The 21,542-nt window shown below is 35.7% G+C and overlaps 2 protein-coding genes across 3 annotated transcripts; one reads left to right on the forward strand and one right to left on the reverse strand.

Annotated features, from left to right (window-relative positions):
• The first annotated feature begins 1,859 nt into the window (after nucleotides 1-1,859).
• Nucleotides 1,860-9,974, forward strand: LOC141648166 (inositol-tetrakisphosphate 1-kinase 3-like). 2 transcript variants are annotated; one of them, XM_074456655.1, is made up of 10 exons: nucleotides 1,860-2,511; nucleotides 3,301-3,382; nucleotides 4,780-4,812; nucleotides 5,635-5,755; nucleotides 6,008-6,100; nucleotides 7,406-7,525; nucleotides 7,634-7,810; nucleotides 8,599-8,654; nucleotides 8,744-8,828; nucleotides 9,639-9,974. In XM_074456655.1, exons 1-10 carry the CDS (start codon nucleotides 2,345-2,347, stop codon nucleotides 9,728-9,730), a joined length of 1,026 nt encoding a protein of 341 aa, XP_074312756.1. In that variant the 5' UTR covers nucleotides 1,860-2,344; the 3' UTR covers nucleotides 9,731-9,974. The 2 variants fall into 2 exon arrangements, with proteins under 2 accessions (XP_074312756.1, XP_074312757.1); XM_074456656.1 differs by lacking the exon at nucleotides 7,406-7,525 and having other exon boundaries at nucleotides 1,891-2,511.
• A 772-nt stretch (nucleotides 9,975-10,746) lies between these two features.
• Nucleotides 10,747-13,832, reverse strand: LOC141648165 (F-box/kelch-repeat protein At1g22040). Its single transcript, XM_074456654.1, has 2 exons — nucleotides 13,741-13,832; nucleotides 10,747-12,605 (listed from the first exon to the last, which is right to left on the reverse strand). Exon 2 carries the CDS (start codon nucleotides 12,567-12,569, stop codon nucleotides 11,196-11,198), a length of 1,374 nt encoding a protein of 457 aa, XP_074312755.1. The 5' UTR covers nucleotides 12,570-12,605; nucleotides 13,741-13,832; the 3' UTR covers nucleotides 10,747-11,195.
• Nucleotides 13,833-21,542: the final 7,710 nt, after the last annotated feature.

Genomic DNA, 21,542 nt, shown 5'->3' on the forward strand with positions numbered 1-21,542 from the left:
TCACAGTGAAGTTCGCCAATAATAATAATTTACACCCAAATACTCCCTCCATTCAACTGCACCCTACACATTTGTATCAATAGGTCTTGGTATAGACGGGTGGGGCGAACAGACGGGTAAAGACCTCTAATAAAATGGGTAGGGGGACAAGGTGGGGCACCCCCCATGTGCTTCCCACTTTATGGCAAATGGGTATTTTGTGAGGGAAAATGGTATCCGTCTATACGTATAGACGGATAGTGTCCGTCTATAATGAGAATTTGTGCATTTGTATTTTACATGGTAAATATTCTTTACTTTGTTTGGAAATCTCCTCTAAAAATGGTGGACCCTCAAATTAAGGGGAGTTTTGTGCAATAATGAGGTTTTCCATATACACAAATTCTCATTGAAGACATGACATATCCGTCACAAGCTGAAGACGGATACCATTTTACCTCACAATGTATCCACTTTTTCTCTCTCTGCAACACTATTCATCTGGTCCCCTTTCTCCACTAACCCATTTTGTTACCATTTTATCTCACAAAATATCCGTCACAAATGGTAACCCGTCACAAGGGAGACCAATTGTTCCATATAAGGAAAGAAAATGTATATGGGGAAGTAGTTTTTAGACCTGACAAAATCAACCCGATCCGATTGACCCGACTCGAGAAGACTGAACCGAGATCCGAAATTGACCCGAATTGCCGCATCCGAATGACACCCGAAACCCGAATTGATCCGATCCGATCCAAAAATGACCGAGCTTTCATGGACTCGTAACAAACCGATCCAAAATGACCCGATCTTAAACCACTCAATCGGAAAATGACCTGACATAACATACCTTTAGGAGTCGTTTGGTTCAATGCGTAGGAATGGAATGGAATGAGAAACCATAGTAGTATGGGGTTCTAATTCAATTCCTTTAAAAATTGGTTCATTTTAATAATAAGTATGAAGGAATGGAGTTGGAATCCAAGGGGAAGAGGTGGGTATGGGATTCCAAGAGGTTGGGGTGGAGTTAGAATCCATTGGATATCTAAAACTCCATTCCAAAATCACCAAACCAAACACTTGAATGGACTCAATCCATTCCATTCAATTCCAAAGTAGTCAACCAAACACTCCCTTAATTGATCTCAAAAGACTTGAAATGCCTTTTTTCTCTTAATCATTGACCCGAAAATGACCGGTCTGAAACAACCCAACCCGCTTAACCCGAAAATGGCCCGACAAATGTACCCGAAACAACCCGAAAACTCGAAAGAACCCGACCCGAACTAAACAAATCCGTGTTGACCCGACCCAAATTAACCTGACCCGAACCCGACCCGTTAACCCCATTTGGCCAGATCTAAATAGTTTTCCAGCTTTTGAATGCTCTGAAGTCCTAATGAGCAACTCGCAAAAGTCTACTACTAGTGAGAAATGACATGTGGGACTATAATTGTTGTTTACTTTAATCTTGTGAAAAATGACATCATTTGTCTTTAACCTTATACAATTAATGATTAATACATCATTTGATAGAATATTCTCTAAATAACATCTTCTCTAATTAGATCCGATAAGAATGAAATTATCATCATCTATCTCAAATCCCACATCATTCCACGCCATTTCTTAAAACACCAAAAATTATTACTATATGACATTACATTAATTAATAAAAAAAAAAGTCTCACTTTATGATTTTCGTCTGAAGGCTTCAAACGAGTCATATATAACTCATTTAAAGTTAAATATGACCCAATTTAATTGTAATATTTTATCAAAAAAATCAATTTATATGATCACATTTATAAGGCCGTATAAAAGCTTTAGACGAAGTAAACTCCATCTGAAACAAGAATTAATGAATAAAAAATTACATTTAAGTTGACGAACTTCGTCCAACAACATGACACCACCAAATAAGTTAACAAAAGACACGGGCATAATCAAAATCAAATAAAATCCAATTTTTCAGACCAAAAAAATGGAACATTCCAAAGTTTGAGCTTTTGCAAATTGCAATTTACTCAATTAGAACTTAAAATCCTCCTCGTTTCTCTCTTGTCTTTCTTCTTCCTTCCTTTCTTCCCGGACTTGTAATTTCGAATATTCGCCTCTTTTTGATCCTCATTCCATTTTCAACTCTCCCAATATCTACCCCCGCCATTAACACACAAACTCTTCACTCAACAATAATTACATAAAAATAAAATTAAAGAAATAGGGTGGGAATAATTTCTTCATAATTTTGAGTTTTGGGCATTACCCACTTCATATTTCTTTGTTAATTGAATTGGGTATTGATTATTTTTTCATTTGATTCAAGAATTAGAAAACCCCTATTTCGATTGAAGGAGTTGGTATGAGGTTAAATGGAGAAATTAGGGAAATTATGGAAGACGATGAGGAATTGAATTCAATTTCTAATTCGGTTGATTCGGGTTTTGCCCAGAAAGTCGTAGTTGGGTATGCTTTGACGGCGAAAAAGAAAGAGAGTTTCTTGCAACCTAAATTTGAAGTTATTGCTAGGTATTTATTAGTACATGTTTACACATTTTCGTTCTTTTATGTCAATAGATTGAATTAGAAAGATGTGATTTTGTTGGATTATTGTTACTTTGTCAATTGTTTGATCGCCATGTTCTTGGGTGTTTTGCATATAGTCTTGTGTAAGACGGTTTTACAATAACCGACTTTTATTTTTACCGAAAAAGGCAGACAAAAGAAATTGATACAGTTATGTAACAGAGTATTTGTGTGGATAATTTAAGATCAATAATTCAATTTGAATACTTGGGAGTTTTGTTTTGCATAATTTAATATTAGTATATGGTTAGCTCAAAGCTCTCTTCTTTACAAGTAGGCAAGTTGCTCGTGGAATATTCATTAGCATTTATGCTTTCAGGCTAATTACCTTTTTTTAGTGACTAGGTCCAAATCATGTTGACTTTTCTTAGGGTACAAGTTTCCAACTGTTCGTACGGATTACATAAATTACTTATTTTGTTTTGTTTTGTTTTGTGTACTTGACATAACCGTGTAGTTTTTGTAGAATTGTTGGGACACCAACTTGCCCTACTACAGTCCTGCTGCGGCTGTCGTTGGATTGCTCGCTGACGTGTATGATTCATTGTTATCGTTTTTCAAAACCAAGGAATGCTTGTTTAGTGAACTAATGATAATAACTAAGGCAGTTGATGGAGTATATTTATGTTATGTTTGAAAATTTCCTTGTATGGATAACGTTTCCATGGGGATAAAGATGACAGGATGCGTCTTTAATGACTAGTTATGAGAGCTTAGTTACTTCTGATGCAGGAAAAAGGGGATTTTACTTGTTCCAATTGATCAAAACCAGCCGCTCTCGGATCAGGGTCCTTTTGATGTTGTTTTGCACAAGGTTCGTTCTTGCTTATTAGAGTGTAGATGCGATTCCGAGTCACTTCATTTTTTCAATTCTTTTTCTTGAGGATAAGTTTATTGCATTGCTTGTCGAGTTGCCATCATTATGTTCAACACGACATATTTGTCAACATTATCTTGTGGAAAGGAAAGAAATGCAGTTGGATCCTTACCTCTTGTGTCTTTCTCTTCATTTCTATACTATACTCGTTGACGATCTTCCGAACTACATTGTGTCATTTTCCCTTGTTTTTAACCGATAAATAGGGCTAGAAAAAGGTACTACATTGATAAAGTTATCTTTAAAATAGGGAAGTATTTTCTGAGATGTGTAGAAGTTTGGTAGATACTAATAGTGGGACATTCACAAGTAATCATGAGATTTTCATGGTAAATTTTCGATGGTTAATCCAGACTTCACAAATATGTCAAGCAAAGTGCCTTTTTTGTACTTTCATTGGCCATTTAGCGTCTTGTAGTGTCTTTGCTTATTTAGACCTTTGTGGAATAGAAAGCTCCGCTTCGGTCTCTCTTTTCATAATTCCAAAATCTATATATCAGAGTTCAGACTATAATCTACATTTACTTCTTCATTAATGTGGAAGTGTATATTTTCCTTTTTTGTGCTGGAAGCAACTATCGATGCTGTCATTGTTTGCTAAGTGTAGAAGGTCATGCGCTGTTTCAGGGTGTGCCAAATAAGTGCCCACCATGAACTCTTACAAATAAATATTTATAAGTCTTTTAATTGGACAACAAGCTATGGTGGATCAGTTGGTAGAGGTGTTTTCATGCAGTTGGAACGTTTGAAGGTCTTAGGATCGACTCCCATTGTAACATTGTTGTCTATTTTTTTGTTAAACTGATATTTTTGTATGTTATTTGGGCTTGGGCCATCTCTTTCATTAATAAGCCAAAAATTGTTAGCCGTGCAAATTGAACCCTAGACCTCACAATAATATACCAACAACATAACCATTGAACCACTTGTCCTTATAATTATTAGAATACAATATATCTTATAATAAGTGGTGTACAAAGTAAATTCAGTGAAATCTAATGCATTTTGGAGAAAAAATCAACGTAAAACATTATTTATTAAAAAAAATTATCGATCTAACCAATTAATTTGCCATTTTATTTTACTTTTTACGACATTATTTTAGAGAAAAAAGTTTCAAAATATTGAAATGTTTTTTAAGATAAAAAAAAAGCGTTGAAAAAAAATTTTGGTGCCCCCCTTATACAAAATTCCTGCGTCCGCCCCTGCTCCCCACCTGTTTTCTTTTCTTGTACACATCCGTGACTAGCCGAAATTGTGCTCTTTCTAGTTTGTACTTCTTTATCATTATCAATCCGTACCAGTCTCTCTTATCTATCTTGTCTTTCTTACAGCTGTTAGGAAGCGAATGGAGCCAGATTCTTGAGGTGTGTCATTCTTTACACTACTTAGTATTTCCAAAGCTTCTGTTTGAAGTTTGAATATTTTGCAGTTTCATGATGTCATTGATTCTGTGAAGTTGCATATTTCATATCACGCACCCTTACCAAGTGATGTACTTGACCGGAGACAAAACGAACTGTGTTATATATCCCCAGATGAGAGATATGCTGCATTGTCTTACTAAATGTCATTTCTCGCCTTCTCGGGGAACAATAGTCTTTATAGTACCTTGTCCATAACTTTGAAATTCAATGTGCTTATTGTGGGCATTTCCGTGTATTTCTCGGTGCTTGATTTTGATTAGTACATGAGGTAGTTTGAACTTTTACGCTTTATTTGGATACTTGTCAAGGAGGGAAGGGGAGAAGACAGGGCGCTTTGGTTGAAGAATATCAGTTTTGTTCCAAAGCTTTCCTGTGCTGGTAGAATTTATTAATTCACTTGTATGAGCGAAATGGATCCCTCCATTTTCATTCCTTACAAATCCCTCGAATTCAACTTGCTAACCAAACAAGGGAGTTTATCCCTTTCTTTCCCTCAAGATCTCTACATCCAAACAAAGGGTTAAGCATCTCTCTTTAGTTTAATGAACTCTTACCAGAGCATGTTGAAGGATATAGGCAACCAAGAGTCTTAGAGATCCTGCACTCTTGCTGAATTAGATTTGCTATTTAAGTTCGGAGTTATTTGTTTGATTCATTTCTTAGCCCAACCTGTAATCTTCTCAGATTGAGGTGTCCTAGCAAAAGTTTAAAACTTTTGTCTTACCATTTTCTTTTGTTTAATTTGTTCTCTTGTTTTTGAAGGATTACAGGCTGAAGCATCCTGAAGTGACAGTCCTCGATCCTCCTTATGCAATACAATGTGTACACAACCGACAGTCAATGCTTGAAGAGGTTGCTGCTTTAAACTTGGCTGATTCTTGTGGTAAAGTCTAGTGCTTGTCATGAATGCCTATGTCTCATAGCCTTACTACATACGTCTAACTGTTTCATGAATATATAAACTTGCTATACTGGCTTTACTGTCGTTGTATTCTTATATTGCTTTTATGTCACCCTCCTTGCTTGTATTCCCTCTCTTTGTTATTTTGTTTTAAATTATGTTAGTACCCTCTGTATGTATGTTATCTCTTCTGGAGTACATTGGAATTGACCTGAATTTATTTTTTTCACGTAGGCAGAGTATGCGTGCCAAAACAGCTGGTTGTTGAAAAAGACTCCTCGTCAATTCCGAGTAAAGTTGCTAAAGCTGGATTAAAACTGCCCTTGGGTATATCATTTGTGCTTGAGTCTTCTTTCTTGGCTGCTATATATTTCTTTATCGTCAGTACTCCCAAGCTTTTAAATCTGAACATTTCCTTGTTGCTTGTTGAACTTGCTGCATATCCCCCTCCACCGTGGGCCCAAAATAAGAACATAAAAAACTTTCCTAGTTAATGAGGGTTATTAAAAATCAAAGATGCGGAGAAATAGAGTTTTACTGGAGTGACTACATCTTAAGTGCTGAGAGCTTGGAATGTGCTCCCTCAATCCTAATTATACTGTCAAATAATGTTTACTTTGACCAGTGTTTTCTTACAATGTTGTACATTGTTTATAATTACATAAAAATGATAATATGAAAATTCTCCCTCCATTCTTTTTTGTTCCTCCCAAATTCCTTTTTGGGATTTTTTTGTTCCTCCCATTTCACGTCTTTCCATTTTTGGTAAGTTAGCTTAACTATAATAATCATAATGGTTAACTACTAGCTCTGACTTTTCAACACTAACCCCTTTAGGCCACCTCTCCTCCATTCTATTCTTCTTTGTCAAAGAAGCCTCCCCCCTCCGCCATTGCCCATCGCCGGCGACGTCTCCTCCATCCACCATCGTTGGCAATTTCAACGTGCTTTTGTCAATCACCGCACTATATTAACCCCTCGCCGATGACATTGAGATCCCTCCTCCCGAATGCCTGTCACACAACTAGAATGTCATTCCCGTCTACACAACCGGAAAAAAGGAGAAGAGTGTTGGGTGTCATCTCTCCCTGATTTAATCCTTCCAATGTGCTCAGACCTATAACAAAAGTAAAATAATGTTGAAAAATTATATGCATAGGTGTGGGGGTCGAACCTAGGTGCTTTCAATGGTGATTTTTACGGGCCCAGTTATGGTGGTCTCTGAGAAGACTACGGTGGCGGTAAGTCTATGGCGGTAGTCGTAAACATTTAGCTGCTTTTGGTTTACTATAACTTTAAGCAAACTTTTTTTTTTTCCTTTTAAAATTAGAGCCCCCTTGTATGTTTACTCACTTAAATGTTGTATTCCTTAAGAGTCGTGCCAAAAGTAAATGGAAGGAACAAAAGAGAATGAAGAGTAGTTGTTTTGAAAGACCAAACATGAGAAATTTTACATTATATATCTGTATAAATTTGAAGAACTTTTGGTCTATGTTGATGCTGGTTAACCACCAGACTCATATTTGGAGCAATAAATTTGGATGGAGGTAGTGTTTATTATTTTCCTCATATTTTGTTATGTTTGCCTGTGTACGGTGATTTTGAAGCTGCAAATTTGGATTGTAAGTGCAGTTGCAAAGCCATTGTATGTAGATGGAACCGCAAAGTCACACAAATTATTCCTTGCTTATGATAATGTTTCATTATCTAATCTGGAACCTCCCTTGGTTCTTCAGGAATTTGTTAACCATGGTAAGTTTTTGTATTAGATGGATTGTCATAGTTTGCTTTCTTATAGTCATATCCGTCTTTTATGTAAAATTTCATCTGTATAATTTGCACATACTCTCATACTTGCAGGCGGTGTCATGTTCAAGGTCTATGTTGTCGGTGACGCTATAAAAGTTACCCGTCGTTTCTCTCTACCTGATGTCTGCAAACGTGAACTATCGAAGAATGTTGGGGTTTTTCAGTTTCCAAGAGTTTCTTGTGCTGCAGCGAATGCTGATGAGGCAGATCTAGAGCCCGGTGTTGCTGGTACGAGTTTAAGCCTTATCCTTATAAATGTTAATTCTGATGTGATTGTAGTTGCACATGTTTTCTAGAACTTGTATTGTTGTATATTACATTCATTCTCCACCAGACCACCACACAATCATGCGTAAAACGGAAACATAAATTATCGAATGAACAAGCCAGAATGGAATTCTATACTATCACATGAGACAAAGGGAGTACCATCAATGGACTGAATGAGAAGTTGTTGGGCATACTGGAATATTTGACATGTGATGGTTGTAGAAGTTCTATCTACTGCAGACATGTTTATGGCATACTTAAAAGCGTGAATTTATCCAAGTTTAGGCTGCAGCATTGATGATGCCACAATGCAATGTAGTAATCCTGTTGAATAGATTCATTCCCTCGCTCTTTGAATGACCCCTTCATATGCTGCAGCCTTTCTCTTTCTCTTTTATATTTCCGGCTCGGTGAAGGGGGCATTATGTGGTTAAGTAACTATTTTGTTGAGGCAGAGATGAGGCTAGGGAGCCCAGACCCAAACACACAGGCCCAGTTGGGGATTCACCGCAAAACCAATTTGCAATAATAGAAGTGGCCTTGCCAATTCAAATTGATACGGCTTCTTCAATCGAAAGGATGTCGAGAGCTTGAGAGCTCACCAATACGACATTTCGCTTTACCTTTCTTGGAGGGGTTTTTGGTGGTGAGGATGGAAGGAACATTTATCGTCTTTTGTAAATGTCAAATTTGCTTTCCTAACAATTAAGTCTTGAGAACATTGGCTTACATTTTCTTTTGCGCAGAGCTTCCTCCGAGACCATTACTAGAGAGGCTGGTTGGGGAGCTTCGCCTGAGAATGGTAATCCCCTTGTTTATTACTCCGTGTTTCACTAAGCTCCAAGTTTTAAAGTCACACCATCATTTTCTAACATATGCTACATCCTTCAGGGCCTTCAGCTGTTTAACATTGACATGATCCGTGAGCATGGAACTCAAGATATGTTTTATGTGATCGACATCAACTACTTCCCGGGTAAGTGCTTACTTTTGCAATACTCTTCTGGATTCGATATGTGATTTATGCTACAAGTATTGGCCGATCCTCTAGCATTAGTATAAAGAAGTAAAAAAAAAAAAATGCACATCAATTACACATTCATCAGAAAATGATAGGACATCATCAGGCTGTACTGAGCTATAATAATACCATACTCCCATCTAGGGATCAGATATCCGAACCGAAACCGATTTCGGATCGGATATCCGTATCCTAAACTCACAAATTTCATTATTTGATATCTGATCCGAAACATTCGGATATCCGATTTTAGTATCCGAAAATTTCGGATCGGATATCCAAATATCCGTTATCCGATCCGATTTCAAGACTATTACTTTCTCTGTACTTTTCTTTATCTTAGAAATCAATTTTCAATGTAAACTTTTTACAATAATTTGACTCTAAATCTTCCTTACTTTTACAATTCCAGCAAGTTTCTTTTTGGACTAGAACAAAATCTAGTGGTAATAAATCATATGTAGTCATAAATCTAATAAATTATCGGATATCGGATATCCAAAAATTTTTAAACTACTATCTGATATTGAATCCGTATCCGAAAGTTTTTGATCGGATATCCGATCCGAACTGCTTTTCGGATCAAGTATCCACTTTTTCGGATCGGATATCGGAATCAGTTTGGATAATCGGATTTTTTACTCAACCAGTCCCATCTATTATGATATCAATGTTTTAGAACCTCTTTCAATACGACATGGGTGTAAAAAATTACAAGTTCAATTTTTATATGATTATCTTCGTTGTGATTTGCCATTTTATCAGGTTACGGAAAGGTGCCAGATTATGAACACATATTTACTGATTTTCTGGTGGGGCTTGCGGACCGGAAAGCTAGAAAGCAACTGTGTACATAAATGTTAGGAGGGTCATAACACTAGTGAACAGCTTTGGTCATTCCAAGAGAAATGGGGATACATGTCGTCGTAACTTGGAAGATCCTTAGTTGCATTTGTAATATTGCGAAACTGGTATGGAATTACCATATAGCCCTCTGAAAACGTTTTTGATTCGGTTACTGGGTTAAGGTTCAAATGTTTGCCTATCGAAATATATGATCGTGGGATCTTTGTTGTATCAATGAATTGTTCATTTCCTGAATGTCGTCTCTCTTTTATCAGTGCAATGGCCAGTGGACTTGGCAGGAGCTATCTTCATGCTTTTGGCAGGAATTTGGGTTACCTAAATCCGGTTACCAGTGAAGCTGTGTACATACATATAATTGTAGCCCCGCATTTTTTTATTTCTAATGAATTTCTTTAATCTGAATTTTGTCGATTGTTATAATTCTACTAGTAGAAAACGGGTTAAAAATGTCGTCTTGTTCTTTATTCTTGCGTTCTTTAGTGCCCTTGGGGCTGTTCCAAATTTTGTGATGATAAACTAGGTATTGAGTAATGAGTACACTAAATCTCGGCGTAAATCTTCCTCCAATCAGTGATACACCAAACAATCTCTTTTAAAACCTACATAAATTCAGAGTCTCAAAATGCTCCGATGAGGTCCCAACTGAAGTATGAAGCTGAAGCTCTGGCCATTTGGGAAGATCTACGGCGGGGCTTAAAAAATAAGGGGAGGGGAGAGGGGGGGGGGGGGGTGGTTTACATTGGCGGGTTTCTGATGTGCCCAACTGATTCTGCAACTCCTGGGCCATGAAGAGACTCAGCACTCTATTAATGGTTGCAAGTAATCTCTCTTAAGACGGACACTTCTACCTTAAACAAGAATTTCTGTAATGGTTGTGGATGACATAACGTTTTTATTTGCTAATTTCCGTTGTTTCAGTCTGAAATTATTTCTCCCAACTTTAGGAAGCACAAACGAGACAAGCCGGCAATGAAACTGTAAGTTCTCCCCTTTCCACAACTTATGAGAAAAAAAAAGGTGCTCTGATTCATTCTGTATTTACTATTTACATGATTGGAAAAATTACATTGTAGATTATGTTGAGCATCAAGAAACTAGTAAACTAGTAAAGTGATGAAAAAAAGGAGAAAAAAAAGGATTTCCTTATAAGCAGCCTTATAAACGGAAAAACACATCACCATCCAGTTCTTGGTCTCTCTTGTAACTGGTAGCAAATTGTGACGAAGGAAATGCAACCATTTTATGATAAAAGTAACCAACCATCCACAAGTTCCTACATATCAGATAATGGTTATATTTTATCATAAAATGGGTCATATTTCTCCGTCACAATCTTGTGACGTCTCACAAATGAGAATTTGTGCATCACCAATTCACCATCTGCCATTGCCCATAAAAAACATACTCCAAACTTTAAGAAGCCTCTTAATCATTTTCAACCAAAATTGCTCGAAATCAGATGCCAAGGACTTGGCAACTAATCAACTCGGCAGAATCAGCTTGTCTATGTGTGATGACTTTCCAAAACAAGCCCGATTGGGAAGATTCAACAGGATTTCCATCGGAATTTGCAGTCCCTTGCAAAACTACAAAATTACAGTTTGCATCTTTAATGATCACATGAAGCTTTCCAGATAAACCAGTAAGAAGATATGGTGATTCACCATTCGTCTGGTCATAATTCACCGGGACTTCTCCGTGTACGAGTTTCCAAGAATCAACTCGATGATCATATACTTTAATCTTTGCACTCTCCCAAGAACCTGACAGTTCTATCGCATATAATTCATCGTCGACTACAGCACTTAGTTTTGTTCCTGCCTGCTTAGCAGGCCAGCCTTCACCCATACCAACAGGCATTTCAGTCCATGAGTTCGTCTCAGGGTCATATATCTCACCACCGGCGTCAACAAAGAAAGGCCAGCAATATAGGCTTTGAGGTACATATAATTTACCTTTGTATGTTGTCAATCCTGTGGCCATAGGCTTGAGAAAATCTGCTAGAAAAGCAGTAGGCATGACCTGAGCTTTTGAAAAGGGCATGTTAGGAATTTCAGACCATTGACCCGTCTCCGGGTCAAACACTTCGGCTGACTGTAAGGGCGCTATTCCGTTGCGAAATTTGCTGACCCCACCAACGGCGTAGAGTTTATTGTTTATCACTCCAGTTTTGCTATATGCTCTACCGGTTAACATGGGGGTACCTTCAGTCCAGATGTTTAAAATAGGATCATAACACCAAACACACCTGAGGGTTGAGAACCTTGATAGTCCTCCGATTACGTAAAGGTAACCATTCATGACCGCCATAGAACAACCACAAAACTCGTTTTTCCAACGTGGATCACTTCCACCAAGCCAAAATTTTATAGCATCTGGTATTTTCATCATTGATCCCCACGAATCCCATATTTTATGAAGGGCTACAGGTTTCCGAGATTCATCTTGGAGGCGATAAGGCATCGGTGGAAGCTTCAACCATATCTGAGAGACAGGATCCAAGGCATGCCATAATAAGACTCCTTCACAACGAGATAGCATGAAGAGCCACTCCTCTGTCAAATTAAATTCTCTTCTCAAATTATATATCTCTGGATTAGTGACAGCCTCTTTCCAACACCGAGAAACCTGCTTGAGTCGTAAATAGTGAATTCTAGGTACTCTGGCAAGAATCTGAAGAGATATCTCATCTGGAAGATACGGAATTAATCTTGTGGTTGAATCAAAGTAGCTTGTTACCCTTTGCCGTTTACAAGGGTCACCCGAGAAACCCTCATTATGGTTGCTAGTACAACTACTGTTATTGTTCAAGCTAAATACACCACCCATGAAGTGGACCTCAATTTGGAACCATAAATCTTAACCCTGAAAATGCACAAGTCAAGAGCCAACAAATTACAAAAGGCTATTTGAGCGCAACGAAAATAATAAAGAAACACAAATTCTTAAAAGTGGCAATCTCACACGAGCTTTTGGTGGAATCGCTTTCTTAGTTTCTTTACCTTACTACCTGCTTCCAATTCTTACTAATTGTATGTCTCATGATTTCTAACATGAGACAGTCTCACAAAAGACTAACTGAGCGACATTCTTTGGCAGAGGTCGGAATTATCACCCAATTTTCAGCAAGCCATTAGAATTCTTGTGGAACGTAATAATGAAATAAATTCACCCCTACCCCATTCGTGACTAAAAAAAAAATATGGAGACAAGAGAACATTATCTTCCCTATTCTCAGGGTGTGTTTGGATAGCAAAAGTGAAGGAAAGGGGGAGGAGGGGGGGAGGAGGGAAGGGAAAGGGAGAGAAGGGAAGGGAAGGGGGAATGAAGTGTGGTTTGGATACAATTTCCCTCCAAATCTTGCCTATTGTGGAGAGATTTTGATTAGGCTTGTCCAAATCTCTCGCCGTCATCCAAACAAGGATTTTAAATCCCCTACTCTCCCTCCCTTTCTTTCCCCTCCAAATTCCTCAATCCAAACAGACCTCTCTAGCTATAAGTATCACCTAGTGAACAACAGTCCAAACCCGAAATCGGATAACAAGCAATCAAACCACAAAAAGCTATAATTCCATATAAAGCTTCAATCTTTTCTATCCAATGATCAACAATGAATTTACAATTAGATTGAACACTGATGCAAAACCCCTCTTGGTTCAAACTTCGAACAGATTCACACCAACAATATGAAACCCTAATTCACAAAAATTACCAGTAATTCCAATCTTTCCTATCAATTGAACAACAATTGTTCGACGAATTCATCAAAAAGCAAAATTATTGATATACCTAATTACCTACAGATTATGCTCTACAGATGAACAGCTAATAACGGTTAATTACATACAAAGATAGAATTACAATCAATTAAAATATTAACAATCCGTTAAAAATTAACACAAACAAGATTAGCGACAAATTACATGATAATTACGAATCGAACTGAGAAATAAGTAATTTATAGAGCGATTATCTAATCAAATTATGATGTTAAGCATACCTTGTTCGATCAATTCGGGAGAGAGAGAAGAGATGAAGGTAAGTATCACAGCCGACGTAGCAGCTTTTATATAATAATATAATAATAATAAAAAGGATGTATATTTTGTATTTGTAGTCATTCTTAAATCTCATTGTCATATACGAAGCATAACTCTTTTTTATTTTTTTAATAATATATCTAGTTCTATATAAATATCCCCTTTATTCGGCTCATTTGTTTACGGTTTTTTTTATTTTTGGCATCTCATTCAATTGTTTATCTTTCTAGTTTGAGAATGTTTTTAATGAATAATTTGATCATTTATATTTTTGAGAAAAGATAATTATCATTAATAAAAAGTCATACGACATCTACAACATATGTCAAGCTCAATCGGATACAAATCGATTACAACCATAGGAAATAAATTCTTGTTCAAAGAATGAAACACTGCAACAGAGTCTCTATCATCAATTCGCCGCAAAAGGCTTTCATCCATAAGAGGATCTCCGAATCTTCCTTGACGAGTATCCATTTCTCCGAATCTTCCTTGATCATTTATATCACTAACAAGTGTTTTTCCTGCCCACATTACCTGCCAAATTTAGACACATTTGCAAAGTAATTTACTAATCAAACCCTATCTCGAAATATATGTATTATATCGATGAATTTTTACGGCTTCCTTTATTGTACCCCTCTGTGGCTTCTCTCCTATTCTTGTAAATATAAGACCATCCTCAAGTAAGGTTACCAACAGGATCGTGATCATGTTGGGTCACGCTAATGACGTAATTAAGTAGTATTAAGACGATATTTAGGACGACCTTGAGTTAGAAAGGGGCAACCGGTAACCTTGAGTTAAAAAAATTGGTAAATGTTGGTGACCTTACATGTTTCATATTTCTGTTGGTTTACAACATTAAAAAACCAAAAGTACAAAAAGGTGTCAGGAAGTTGTTGTACACAACTGGAATCTCAACTTCTATCTCCTTTCGTCCTTGCTTGTCCTTCTTGCTTCGCTTTTCAGCTGTAGCGTTTCCCTTCCCAAGTCCCTATTTAAGACCATCCCCAAGCATAATATCAACTTAATCACGTCACCAAAAAATTTCCTCTTGATCGCACCTTATTAATCTTGACCACTTTCACCTTCCCAAACAGAAAGTCACGACCTAGGTCATTAACTCAATCATTTTTTCACTTTCCAACATTTCAAATCATTTACCACATTCACTACCCCACCAAAACTTTTCTTTTACTTTTACAATTATTATTTAATAACATACTACAACTAAGTTATTTTTGTTATTTTTAAAATAAAAACTACTCAAATATGTTAAGTAAATTAATTTTATAGTGTACATTTAAAAAAAATGGTAATAAATAAACTTTATTGAAAACATGATTCAACATATAAAAAACCGCATACATAATTAAAAAAAACATGATCTTAAAAAACATTAAATACTACGAAATAATAAAATGCATTCTAAACCAATTCGAGTTTCGGAAGTTTTGCCAAATATGCTCAATGAAATCATTTTTCAGAGCGATAAGAGTAGCACCATCACGAATCTCGCCATGAATTTCTATGAATCGTTCTTGAGGTGATCTGCTAAGACGATGATATTCATACGGATCATCACTAGCTGAACTCGGATGATCTTCTTTGAACTCTGCGATTATGTTTTCATAGTTAAGATATGTTTCTCTTTCATCTTCAACTATCATATTATGCATAATAATACAAGACAAAAGAATCTTCCCCATATTAGCTCGATCCCAAACAAGACAAGGGCGTTTGATGAACGCAAATCGAGCTTGTAGGACGCCAAAAGCACGTTCCACATCTTTTCGACAACTCTCTTGTCGAGCTGAAAATAACCTATGCTTTTGAATTTGTGGCGCATTAATTGTTTTAACAAATGTTGCCCAACCAGGATATATACCAATATACCATCAGCAAGATAATATCCAATATTATACTCCGTACCATTAACCGAAAAATTAACAGGTGCGGCAGATTCTTCTAAAACGTCATTAAAGAGTGGAGAACGGTCAAGCACAATAATATCATTAAGCGAACCTGGTGTGCCGAAAAAGGCATGTCATATCCATAAATCATACGAAGTGACCGCTTCCAAAATGACCGTTGGCTTTGAACTTCTCCCGGCATATTGTCCCGCCCATGCTGTGGGATAATTTTTCCATTCCCAGTGCATGCAGTTAATGCTACCCAACATACCAAGAAATCCACGAGCTTGCCCCATACGAATTAACCTTCCTAAATCTTGAGGGTTTGGCCTGTGTAGATACTCTCTCCCAAAGGAGCCATTTACACCTTCGACGAACAATTTAAGAGAGTCCCTTACGGATATATCGCTTATACGCAAATATTCATCTAGTGAATCAGTAGAAGTACCACGTGCTAGAACTCTTAAAGCAGCCGTGCATCTCTGTAATGGTTAGAAACTAGGCCTCCCATTACAGCTGACTCTTTGTTGGAAAACGCGATCATTGGCGGATAAAGCATTAACTATGGCATGAATAGATGCCTGTGCATGCAAAATCTACGGCGAAATATCTCTTCGGGATAAACCGGATCCATAAAGTAGTCATTGTACAATTGATTATGACCTTCTTCACGATTCCTCTCAATGTTTCTCCTACGACGTCTAGGAGGAGGATTTGGTTGACGAATTCTTATGTTAACGTATTCATTCATACGTTGGGCTATAAGGTTTTGTATAGCCTAAGATCTTTCATCGGCTTCGGCTTTCCATTGGTAATCGGAAAGCCTATTTTGATCGACAATATTATCGTTTGATGAATCAGAATCGGAATTTGACTCAGACATTCTAATAGTTTTTTTGTGAGTGATTTGAAAGAAGGAAAATGGAGGAGTGATTTTGTTCAACAATTATATGGGGGTATATATAAGTTTTTTATGTAACGGGTATATTTATATTTGAATGGCTATAATCAATCCAACTGGTATATTTATAATCTAATGGATATAATCAATCTAACTGCTATATTTCTAATCTAATGGATATAATCAATCTAACTGCTATATTTCTAATCTAATGGCTATTATTAATCCAACGGCTATATTTCTAATCTAATGGCTAAAATCAATCCAACGGAACAACTATATGTCTAATCTCATGTCGGTTCTATTGACAATATGTCGATTCTATTGATGATCGTATTTAAAATATTAGTTGACGGTTTACATAAAAAATCAGATAAACGCAACATTTACATAAACATTTACAAAATATTAGTAGAAAAAATATAAAAAAAATCCACACATTCATCTCGTTCATTTTAGGAGATATCAGTAGAAAAATAAAAAAAATCCACACATACAAAATATTAGTAGAAAAAATACAAAATATCAGTCCAATTTATGAGAAAAAATAAAAAAATAAAAATAAAAAGGGAACATAATCTCAACCACCCAACTAGTTCATAAAAATACAAATAAAAAAAAAATACAAAATATCAGCATTCATATCTCTTATATATCCATACATTCATCTCAACCACCCAACCGACACTCTCAACCCAAAAAATCATATATATTCATATCTCTTTCTTTCTTGCGATTAATCTTGTTACATTCATAAATAAAAAAATTCTGATTCATTCTTGCAAATAAAAGGGGTTCCAAAAAATCCCATAACATTCAAGCGGCTTGGGTTTTATTTCGATTTGGGTTTTAGTTCGTTCAGGTTTTATTTTATTCTTTTCATTCAAGCGAGTTGGGATTTCATTCTCATCATCGATTTTGGAATTGTTCATTTCATTCATGCAGGTAAATTCTTATTACATTCTTGCTATATCCAGTTATGGGATTTTGGTATCTGATGTATTAAAAACGATTCGGGTTCGGTTTCATTCATCATCGTGTTTGGTTTTATTTTGGTTCTCTGATGTTAGTTTGACTGTAATCATGCATACGAATTTGGTTTTCTGATTTATTGAAAATGATTTAATTCAACCATCACTTAGATTTTAACTCAATCACGAGTTTTTCGATGTTGGCCCGGGTTTATACTCTTCAATCACAAATTTTAATTCAATCACAATTTAATTCAATCACTTAGATTTTATTGAAAACAGTTTTATTTTGGTTTTCTGATGTTAGTTTGACGGTAATCACGTGGACTAAATATTAGACATATATTTGTCTGATAATAATTCAACCAACAATAATAATTCAACCAACAATAAAAACAGAAAATAAAAACAGATTTAATAAACTAAATATCAGACATATATTTGTCGATTAGCTTGCCCTTCATTTCTTGATCTTTTGGGTTTAAATTTTGTTGCGAGAGCAATGTGTTCAACCAACCCATCTCCATTTTTGTTTTTATTTTTTGAATTCTAATTTGTTCAATTTGAAAATTTGTTGCAAGCCGTTTTTGCCGAAAATCAATTTGCTCTTTCGTAGTGAGTCTATTTCCGTCCATTATTTCTCGGTCGTCCGCACTAAACATAGAATCAAGCACGACTACATGTGTTTTTTCATTCTGCTTCTTTTTAGCCGCCTTCCGTCCTTCGGGTCGGTCATTTGCGTCGGAATAAAGACTAGTCGGGGTTGGGACATTAACAGTAGATGGGGTTCCAACATTTACACTAGACGGGGTCCCGACATTTACATTAGAAGGGTTAGAATCCATTTCCGACATTGACCTTTTTGAACCCGACTTAGAGTTTCCTGGGAGCTCAAATTTATGTTTTCGTGAGCTCCACTTAGGGTGTTTACTCATGATTTTATCGTAAACATTAAAGTCATCAAAATCGTTACCATTGTTTAACTTACGAAACAATTTCTGAGCTAATTCTATGTCGTCTTTGATGTTAGTGTCGCTTGCCGGTGGTCGATTTAGAACTTGTGTGTAGCAATCAACCCATTTGATCACTATTATATTAAGTCGTTTATAGCGACTTTTCATTCCCTCGATACTCCTAATCCCAAGTTTATTTTGTTTTTGATTTTCCGTATGACCTTTTTCATACAACTGAAATACATCATTCCATCTTGTGACGGTTCTTTGTTTTTTTCCAAGTATTGAGTCGGTACTACACATAATCCATGTGAACATAAGAGCTTCTTCCTCCTTTTCGGTTCAATTCCGATCATCCACTTTGGAATTTGATTGATTTTTTGTGGATGCTAATTTTGTTTTTGATTTTTTTGCACAAAAAAGAGGGTTTCTGATAAAAAATCTTGAGTCTGAAGTTGGGACAACAAGATTTAATTTCCAAAAACATCGATATGTTGATTATTTTTGGCTACCCAGAATTAATTCCGTAAAATTAGAAATTGGAGTACTTTGATTTAAATCGAAATTTTGAGAGTCTTGATCTGTTGAATAATCGTCAATAGCATAACTTGAAAAATCAAACTCGTTTAAATCCATAATATATATGAAAATTGAGAATTTTATAAGTGTTTGTGTTATATTTTTCAGAATTACTTTTTTCACATACGGACTTTACTCTTTCACAAACATTTTTTCATTAACTTTCCATATTATACCAGTTTTCCTAGAACAAAACAAATTAACTCTTATATGTACCTTTTTCCCTAAAATCGAATATAAGTGCTTTAAAGGCTTAAACAATGGTTCAAAATTCTTCAATTAATGAAGTAATGTAGTTGTTTATGAGTTATTATTATGTTTTGTTGAGTTTTATATAATTTAACCATAAAATTAGGGTTTATAATTGGTGATGGTGTGTTGGTGGGTAAAAGGTATCGAAGCATTGATTACTGATGCCTACTACTTTTCTTTTGATTGATTGAATCATTCATTTATTCCTAACATTTAGGTATATGCGTAGATTTGTCATGAACAATTCTTATGTAATTCTAGCTTACATTGAAACAAATCTTTTTTTTTTTATATCTACAGATTTTGTTAAATCAAATGTGTGAATGTATGTTTTGATTAGCGCATTATCTCTTTTATTATTTCATGGCTATGTTTATGGCCAATTCCAATGTAAAATTGTTTACCTCTAAAATGTTGATAGCAGAACGTTTTTACTTGAAGTTAGGCGAAGCACGAGTCGACTGGAGTAAGGTCAGACGAAGTAGGTTGCTGAAGGAAGGTGAAAGGAAGGGAGATGAAAAAAATTGTCTGAGTGAAGAGGAAAAAATATGACAAGGGTAAAATTGTAAAATGCGAATGTGAAAGAGTAAAATGCGTATGTGAAAAAGCACAACCCATATTTTTTTATGTTTGTAATTTGTTTTAGGTTTTCTTACTTCTACTGATTAGCATTTTTTACTTTTACTTTTATAGTGTTTTTTACATTTTTTTACTACACATTTAATATTATGGTTGCTTGGTAGGAGTTGAGGAAATTATAGGTGAGAAATTAAAGAAGGACTTGGGAAGGGAAGCGCTGGAGCTGAAAAGTGAAGCAATAAGGACAAGCAAAGACGAAAAGAGATAGAAGTTGAGATTCCAGCTCCTGACACCTTTTTGTACTTTTATTTTGTTTTTGTTTTTTTAATGTTGTAAACCAACATAAATATGACACGTGTAAGGTCACCAACATTTACCAATTTCTTAACTCAAGGTCATCGGTTGGCCCTTTCTAACTCAAGGTCGTCCTAAATATCGTCTTAATACTACTTAATTACGTCATTAGCATGACCCAACAAGGTCACGACCCGGTTGGTGACCTTGCTTGGGGATGGTCTAATTTCTCATCTATAATTTCCTCAACTCCTACCAAACAACTATAATATTAAATGTGTAGTAAAAAAATGTAAAAAGTAGTATAAAAGTAGAAGTAAAAAATGCAAATCAGTAGAAGTAAAAAACCTAAAATAAATTACAAACATAAAAAAATATAACTCAAACACTTATAAAATTGTCAATTTTCATATATATTATGTATTTAAACGAATTTGATTTTTCAAGTTATGCTATTGACGGTTATTCAACATATCAAGACTCTCAAAATTTCGATTTAAATCAAAGTACTCCCATTCCTACTTTTACTGAATTAATTTCGGGTAGCCGAAAATAATCAAAATATCGATGTTTTTGGAAATCAAATCTTGTTGTCCCAACTTCAGACTCAAGATTTTGTATCAGAAACCCCGTTTTTTCTGCAAAAAAAAAAAATCATTAGCATCCACAAAAAATCAATTCAATTCCAAAGTGGATGATCGGAATTGGACCGAAAAGGAGGAAGAAGCTCATATGTCCGCATGGATTATGTGTATACCGACTCAATACTTGAAAAAAAATCAAAGAACCATCACAAGATGGAAAGATGTATTTCAGTTGTATGAAAAACGTCGTACGAAAAATCAAAATCAAAATCAAAATAAACTTGGGATTAGGAGTTTCGAGGGAATGAAAAATCGCTATAAACGACTCAATACAATAGTGAGCAAATGGGTTGGTTCCTACACACAAGTTCTAAATCGACCACCGGCAAGCGGCACTAACATCAAAGATGACATAGAACTAGCTCAGAAATTGTTTCGTAAGTTAAACTGATAGTGGGTAGAGATCACCGTACCCAATCAAACAAATTCTCAACTAGTAAGAGTAGTCGAGGTCGAACCACAAGGAGATCAAGGTCGAGTACTAGTTTTTCTCTCAAATTATGAGTTAGCTACGTGAATCATGAAACTGGTTGATATCAAACTAAGAAACTAAATTAATAACTAACTAAGGTAATCAAAGTAAGAAAACAAGTAATAGAAATAATAATGGTCTAAACAATAAAGAAAGAGCCAGGATCCGATATTCTCCACTAACATGTTCATTTACTATAAT

This window comes from Silene latifolia, chromosome 3 (genome assembly GCF_048544455.1).
Source record: "Silene latifolia isolate original U9 population chromosome 3, ASM4854445v1, whole genome shotgun sequence".
Lineage (NCBI taxonomy): Eukaryota > Viridiplantae > Streptophyta > Magnoliopsida > Caryophyllales > Caryophyllaceae > Silene > Silene latifolia.

Bases quoted from the DNA above. Each gene is read 5' to 3' on its own strand.
- LOC141648166 (XM_074456655.1), top strand. From the start codon at position 2,345: ATGAGGTTAAATGGAGAAATTAGGGAAATTATGGAAGACGATGAGGAA. The intron at 2,512-3,300 runs GTATTTATTAGT...CTTCTGATGCAG, and splicing joins AAATTTGAAGTTATTGCTAG to GAAAAAGGGGATTTTACTTG. The intron at 4,813-5,634 runs GTGTGTCATTCT...TTGTTTTTGAAG, and splicing joins AATGGAGCCAGATTCTTGAG to GATTACAGGCTGAAGCATCC.
- LOC141648165 (XM_074456654.1), bottom strand. From the start codon at position 12,569: ATGGGTGGTGTATTTAGCTTGAACAATAACAGTAGTTGTACTAGCAAC.